The following is a 7,989-nucleotide window of genomic DNA, read 5'->3' as shown; positions in this document are numbered from 1 at the left end:
AGGATTCTTTGAGAGTTACAGGGAAGAGTATTACAAAAGTGAAAATCTGTCAGTGTTAGGTTCAAGCTAGGGACATAACATCAGCAGCTTGTGCTGCCTGTGTAGTTCTTTTACTCTCTCCATTTAGCCTGAGAACATTTTAAGGAACATCAAATTCCCAGCTGTTCTCATTTATCCCCACCTTCCATACTAAGCCTGCTCAGGAGTTAGTGTAAAGGCCTTATTCTGCAGTGTAGAAAATACACTCTTAGGGAATTGCTCCTTCCTCACCTCTACATGTCATGTGTGCAGAATTTAGATGTTACCACAGCCTTGATCATCTGATTTACAAGTTTCCCTGGGAGAAGTGGATGCATGCTACAAGGCAGCCAGGGCAGGCAGACAAGGAGCCCAGGTCCACTGGGCTTCCCTGGTCAGCAGAAGCAAGAAGCCAGGGCTCCAGGGTACCATGCAGAGCTCCACAGTACTGGGCTTTGCAAGTCCCCAGACAAGTATTTGCTCCGTTGCATTGCAGTGATGTTGGAAAGATTACTTAATGGGAAGGAATTATTCTAGGTTTTCAGTTTGTTTAGCTAACATCAGAACTGAGACTTAAGAGGGAAAGCCTATAAGACAGGAGCTAAGTCAGAAATAAAGCAATTCCCACCTTCTGGGTTTTACATGTGCTGCCAGCAGAGGTTTGGCTGCAGCATTTCAGGGCGTATCAAGGCTGTCTGAACTCTGGGTACCTCACAGCAATGGGGAGGGTGGGCTATGCTAATGGAATAAGTGATCATGCTTTGTCTACTTGAATAAAGTAGATGAAAATATGCACATACTCTTTCTTAAGCAGTTTCACTATTCTCACCTAGTACTATTGTTTTTTTCTGCCTTAGCCTTCCCAATAAAAAAAGAGAGACTGCAGTAGGTGTCTGCACCATGTAAAGAACTCCAAGATCCACCTGTTTTTTCTAAACAAGTAATATGTTAATATGATGCCAATTTTATTTTCCTCAAAGCTTCTCATCATGACATCTATAGTATCAGTAATCCTGCCATTTTTTGCAGGAGAACAGTTTTTCAAGTAATTAACATTAGACTGACAAATGGGTTGAGGAGTATTCCTAAGTAAAACAAGATATTTATTCTAGCCTACTTTCATGAGCCTCCTTCCTTTGTGCAGAATATGTGATAGTTTTATTGTCATTTTTCAACAACTTCCTTATATTCTTAATTTTGTTACAGTGTTTCAGCAAAAGGCCACTCAAGTGCCCAATGACAATGGCAGGACCTACTGCGATGCCAGGAAGCCCGGTATGGAATTTAATTCAGCTCTTTAACTGCCTTGATGCTCTTCAGTAGAACTAGTAGAGATTTGCTGTGACTTGATTTTGACTGATTTAGCTTCTGTTTTCCCACATGTGATTTATATCCTTAATGGTATTGCAGCATTAAAAGATAAGATTAAAGAAAGAAAAATAAAAGTTACAGTTTTGTGGGAAAGATTTGTAGAGTCAGAGTTACTTTATGCTTCTCTGTTTCTCTATTGTGATTAAAACCAAGAGAAGGAAGGACAGGAGGGCTCTGCTGCACACTAATTCCTGCCATGAAAATTCAGCAGTGAGAGGAGCAACAGTTCTCTTCTGGGTACCCCAAGATTCGTGTAAAATGAATTAATGGTGGCAGTCCAGTTGTTATTTGAGTTGTAGCACATCAAAATGTTCCTACCATAAATTCCATTACTGGTACCCTAAAATAATTATTAATGTTATATACAAAATGAATGAACAGTGAGTGAAGATTTTTCCTCCCTCTTCTGTTAACAAGTAGCAGGTCAGGATTCAAGCATATAGCGCAGCACAAAATTGCCTATTTATTTCTGCAGTGAGGAACTGCACTCTCCAGTGCTACTGACATTACTTTCCATGAATTCTCAACCACTGAGGAGAAAAATACAGGACCTTCTAGATCCTTACTATGTTGGAATAGTGGTAGCATACCTCTGTCAAAATTATATATACATAAATTAAACACTTGTTTTTATGGATCTGAGGAAATGCAACTCCCTCCCAGCGTTTTGCTGATATGAAAAGTACCGTTTTACCTAAACTGGTCTGATCTCCAAATAATCTTAGCAGATGCAAGACATTAGGGTCATTACTCCATCAAAATAAAAACAAGTAGCTGAGATGCAAAAGAGTTGAGATTCATGTCTAATACATGCTAGTACTGTGTATGGTCAAAAGGAGGGAGTAGAAGAAGCCAGAGTAGCTGGTTTTATCATTTCCTTAATAAATTTCCCTTTGCACAGTCCTTCATCACTTAAAATAAAGATACTGGTGCATAACATGGCAGAAAAACTGACCCAGATCATAATCATAGTTTAAACTTTTATCCTGGCTGCATTCTCTGTGCAGTGAAGCAGGGGCTTTGTGGCAGCTTTGCAACAACCCTGTACCTGGCTGGGAGAGCCCCGTTTCACGGCTGCTCACATGTTCTGAGTCAGGTTTTTCAGCATCCTGGAGACTGGCAGTGCTGCACCTCCCTACTGTGCATCTGATAACACGTCTCCATCATTTCCCTTCAGTTGTGCACCGTGATTGTAATCCATAGGAGAACCAGGTTGTAATATTTTCATGTCACTGCAATGTATTTAATAATTTGGAGGGAGGAAATAATGTAAAATTTCAAAATGCTTTCGGACCATATTTCAGCCCCAGCTTCTGAGAAATTTAATGTGTGAAGCTGGAGAAGGAAGGGAAAAAAAGAGACTGGGGATATTTTTTGTCTTAATATAGCAATAATTTCCTTTAAATTGTCAGTACTATATAGCTTTAGTGCTAGAAGGAAATTATTGTATGACCTGACATTAATGGAGAATCCGTGAATCAGGGCAATAGTCATGAATGCCAAAGGGTAATAGTAGATTCCTCATTGATTTGTTGCATTTCTCTAATTGAAAAAAACAAAGCAAACAAACAAAACCAACACAAAAATGAGAAAAGGGGGGGAGGGGAGGTACACTCTAAAGATATGTATGGTTTTATTGACATCAGATTATAAAATCACTGATTACATGCATTTGTTGAAAAAAGTGCTTGCATCATAAAGAGAGAGGAATGAAATGGGTTAATAATATTTTCTACCATTCTCTTTCTGCATTTTGCAGCAGCACACAGAGGCTGCACTGACCCAGTAACTGATAGCACTGTTCTGCTGAACAGGAAGAACTCATCCATTTGCAGGAACAGGTGAAAAAGGGGGCAATTTCTATGGATGAAGCCCTTGACAGATTTAAACAGTGGCAGAATGAAAAACAGAGACTGCAGTTTACTCAACAGGTACAAGTCTGAAATTTATGTTTCCTGACAGGAATCTTGATCAGAAGTTCCAAAACCAAACTCTTGTATTTTAGCTCCTACACATGAGGTCAAAAATCTGACCTCACGTGTAAGAGCCATGTGAGTCATGATTCATATGCCCATCAGCTCCCAGAGAACTTGCTACTTATGGTTCTGAATCTTCTAGATACTCTTTTCAACTGTTGTTTGATTACTTGAGAGGCTTCCTGAATTTATTTTGCCTGACTTCAGGTGCTTTTTGCATTTGGTTAAAAACCTGAGTTAGATACGTTGGTCTTCTAAGACTTTTGTTTTAAACTGCTAGGTGATGCTTTGGTCTATGTATCTTTTATGAAACCGCAAACCTTCTGCAGCTGAACAAACCGTCCATGCTATTGAACAGCATCAGCTAACAGAAACATAACTGTATCAAGCATACATTGTTAATACATACTGACTTACATCAGCCTTTACGCCTCACTGGAAGTGTTGAATCTGCTTAGTGTAATTCACAATTGTTGGCAGTGCTTTTCAGCTCCTTTATGTTCAATGTATGGAGTGAATTGAGGTGCACAAAAAAACAGGCTTTACAAAAGCCCACACACTGAGTCACTGAAGGAACTGCATCAAAGCTAGAAGCTGAGGAGAAAGGCACGGTGAGGATGTTTGTTAATTACTTCTAACAAGACAGCTAGAGGAAGAGGTTATGCCCTCATTTTATATGGGGGTGTGCATTAACAAAAATATTTTCTTGTTGTCCTTTAAGTGCATTTAGTAGAAAGTGGAAAACCAAAGCCTGTCTGTTACTCTACAGAGTGGGAGAGCTGTCAGGGCTGCCAACAAGGAGCGTTTAAATGCTCATTGTGTTTCCATTTACTGCAGAAACAACAAGAGCTTTGTCACCACAGTGGAATACTTAGCGGTGTTACTTAACAGCCCCAGCTTTTGGGCAGCAGTACAGGAGGGTGGTGGATGCCCCCTTCTGAACCTGTCTGTGGCCAAGCACGCAGATGGGAATTGCTGTTACTGCTCTAGCAGTCAGGGAAGTTACTTGTGGAGGAAGGTGGCATCTGATCTGTGCAAAGATAGCAGCACAAAGTCATAAGTCTTTTTTTTTTCTTGGTTAACTAGAAGATGCCCGTATTTCAAGGAAGATTTACTTGGCCTGTTTTCACTGCTTCAGGGAAAAAGCTACTTTCTAGTGGTGCAATACCTTGCATTGCACGTGTGACTTTTCTTTGGGTTTTTTACCATTGAAAAGTCCTTCACTGTTACTCCAACATGGACATCATGAATTTACTTCATGATATCACTACAGTTGTCTGGTCTTCACTGAGATTTTTGAAGATAAATTACTTGTCTAAAGCAAAAAAATAAACTCCCAAACCTATGTAATCTAATGCCAGAATTGATATAATTTACAGATACTCCACAAGACTCGTAGGTATAAATGCTAAGATCAGAATCTACTTATAGTGTATCGTAGACATTTTTCAGTCTTTTAAACTTATTTTCCTAGAGAGAAAAGCTTGGTGTTCAGAATGCTGAAGAATCCAGCTTTTTATAATTATTAATTTTTTCTACAGTAAACTTTAATTACTGATTGCTGATGCTTTTGTGCCTGTTGTTTTGTTTTGTTTTTTTTTAATTTAAAGGAAAAAGTGCACCACCTTAGAGACGCCACTATGGAAAACAGACTAGAAAAGGAAAATCTGAACAGTAAGTCTCACTTTCTTTGTGTTTGAGAACACTGAAGCCTTGCGCTGTCAGTATACTGCAAAAGTCTGATCCAAACCATAAGCAGACTTTTGGATCGGGCATAGAATTTGTAATGAGCATTTTCTGTATCTTACCACATTTAAGTTATTGTAGTTTAATCAGGCCTGCGGCAGGGTCAAGATTTCATCCCAGAGATGAGCTCACTGAGAATTAATGGGACAGAAAATTTACCAAGTCTCAGCTTTTCTGTACTCCATTTCCTACTGCTTCATCACAATTAGGGTACCTTATTTCTTTAGAACAATTTACTTGATGACTTCAATATCATATTTGTAAATCAGCTATCAGCTTGCACTTGCAAATTCTTGATGAGCTTTCCACTGCTACAGCAGTTTAGTATTGGGAGCCATTAATAAAAGCTGTACTGTTGGTCAGTTAAGATGCTTTTTTCCCTTTGTGATTGAATGTCGTTCACAGCAGTATAAAACACCTGTATTTTCTCCAAATTATTTTCTCTTGTTTTTATGAAGAGATTGTATTAGATGGTATTGACTTTAGGCCTATGATTTCTGTAAACTTCAGTACATACTTTGAAGGGAAATCTAGTGGGATTTTTTTTCATATTGGACTTAGTACTATTGGAATGTTACTATTTCAAATTATTGCCTAAATGTGTTATTTCCTTACTGCAAGAGAGAAAAATAATGTGCAGTACTGCTTTCATTATTTTGTTGGACAGTGTTGTATTTATGTAGACTTAATAGTTGAGATGCTGTAATTAAGGGAAATTCTTGCTGGCCTAGTGGCACTTGCAGCCCAGACTCTGTATTTCAGCTTTAATATCCTCCGTGGTTGGTAGGGATGCAGCATCCTGAGCACATGAACAGGCTCAGTCCCTAAGACTTCACAAGGTGCTCAGAGCCTGACGGTCTGGCATCTCTGCATTTGTTCCTACAATCCATTTTCTCTAGGTAAGGCAAGGCTCACAATGACATGAGGGTGATTCTTGGAAAGTATTTGGCTGTAGGGTTTTCTTTTAAGGCCATATGAGTCCTGCTGCTGTAGCTGTCCTCTCTCTCTCTCCAAAGTTTGGTTAGTGAATCATACCAGCAGAAATGTAGTATCAACAGCAAAATTGTAAACTTTGTGAAACAGTAAGGCTTGCATTATCCAGTAACTCAGATAATGATCACTGTGTTCCCTTCTGAGCATAACCTCTCTGCCCTCTGTTACACTGTCTTATATCCTGTGATGCATATAAACCAGCAGCTTTGCACTGCAGGAATACAATGGGAAGAATCATTATGGAGGCCCCTGTCTTGTCCAACAGTGCACGTTATTATCAAAGATTTAAATTCTTGAAAATATGAACTTCTAAAAGATGGAAACCCCTATACAGCTGGAAGTATATTGATGGCAAGAGCAAAGAAGGATCTCAGAAGACCAGTACCTAAGTCCAGACATAAGTATGTTGCCTGAAACAAAAATGCCAATCATGTTCTTTTCTCTTTTGTAGTTCCTAAGGAAAGAAGACCAGAGAGCATTCATTTGAGAGACTTTTTGTTCCACATGCCATTTAATAAAGCGGTACGTATGAACGTTGTTGTTCTCAGTTTTGTTTGATAAATTCTAGTTTTTACATCTGTATACAGCCTCTCCAGCTGTGCCTTTAAAAACATGGGCCTCTCTCTCCAAATTCTACATTTGAAATCAGGATTTGGGTATTTTTTTCATAGACAGTTTTTGAAGACTTGATTGAGGATTTAAAGAGATCACATCAGAAGCCTTTTAGAAAAGGAATTTGATTTTATTTTAATGAGAAAAGAAAATATCTGCTATAAATTAGTATGGAACATTATTTTTAGTTTCTTGATCAGTTTGATCTTGCTTCCCATGTAATGAAAGTTATTAATGAGAGTGGCACTCAGTTCAGTCTTCCATTATAACATTTGATGCTATCTCAAAGTTCATGTTTCATTTTGCAACGGTTATTAAAAACTGTTGGACTGAATAACATCCCCCAAAAAGTCAACTGCAAAGCAAAAAGTTCTGTCATTCTTGGAGTGAAATATCTACAAAAACTTATTTTAAGAGCAACTAAATAAGGACTAAGCATATAGAATGTTCATTTGCAGAAAGGACAGGCACAGACAATGATTTTTCTCATTACTATATGGTATTGCCCACAGGCATTGGTAATATATTTTTTTCCCAAGAAAGATAGAAAGCTATTAGCCAAAAGAACAACAAAAAAAATACCTTTAAGAAAATTTCATGGAAATGCATTAATTATCTGGGGACAAAAAGCTCAATTTTCAAATGTGAGTGGCCTAGATATTTTAAGATTTTTAAGGTTTTCCTTTCTGACATTCCTGAAACCATCAGTGTACTGAACTAGAAGTAGCCTATTGCCTACGGGAAATTGTAAGCTAGGCTCGTACACTATTTAGAAAGTCACATTGCCAATACTACAGAGTAGGAGAAAAGGAAGAATGGAGAGAACAACAGAACTGAAACAGGCAAACTGATGAGTTACATCTTGACATTTGAAGTCCTCATCCATAGGCCTCCTCTGGGACACATATTACCAAATTGGGACAGTGAGAATGCGCCCCCAGTGTGGTAGCTGCATGCTATGCCCTCAGTGGATGCATGCTGCTGCTTTGGGGTCCCACAAGGCAGGAGCATACAAATATGGTTAGAGCCCAGCTTACTCTGTGGTAACTGATTCCTTGTTGCCTATAACATTAAGCGTAAGATAAGGCTTGAGAGTCTTGGGTTTGTGCATATCCAGTAGCAGAATGAATGCAGCGGAACAGTTATGTAAGGATGACTAGACAGGTTTCCTTTAAAGTCTTAAAAGACAGTTCACCTTTCACATGCGTTGCATGTTCATACTCTGTAGCACATAGGAATTTTTAAAAAAAACCTATGTGATGCCTATCTACAT

General features: G+C 38.6%; 1 protein-coding gene across 1 annotated transcript in view; it reads left to right on the top strand.

Moving 5' to 3' along the window:
* LOC104547320 (B-cell scaffold protein with ankyrin repeats-like) overlaps positions 1 to 6,626 on the top strand; it is a gene marked incomplete at both ends in the record, with an annotated part of 76,397 nt that extends 69,771 nt beyond the window's left edge. The window contains 5 exon segments of the mRNA XM_010192950.1: positions 1,225 to 1,293; positions 3,152 to 3,190; positions 3,193 to 3,320; positions 4,976 to 5,039; positions 6,556 to 6,626. Of these exon segments, the coding sequence (XP_010191252.1) occupies positions 1,225 to 1,293; positions 3,152 to 3,190; positions 3,193 to 3,320; positions 4,976 to 5,039; positions 6,556 to 6,626 (371 nt within the window).
* Positions 6,627 to 7,989: the final 1,363 nt, after the last annotated feature.

Source organism: Mesitornis unicolor, unplaced genomic scaffold, assembly GCF_000695765.1.
Source record: "Mesitornis unicolor isolate BGI_N332 unplaced genomic scaffold, ASM69576v1 scaffold25549, whole genome shotgun sequence".
NCBI classification, from domain to species: domain Eukaryota; kingdom Metazoa; phylum Chordata; class Aves; order Mesitornithiformes; family Mesitornithidae; genus Mesitornis; species Mesitornis unicolor.
This window is presented reverse-complemented; position numbering and strand designations above follow the sequence as displayed.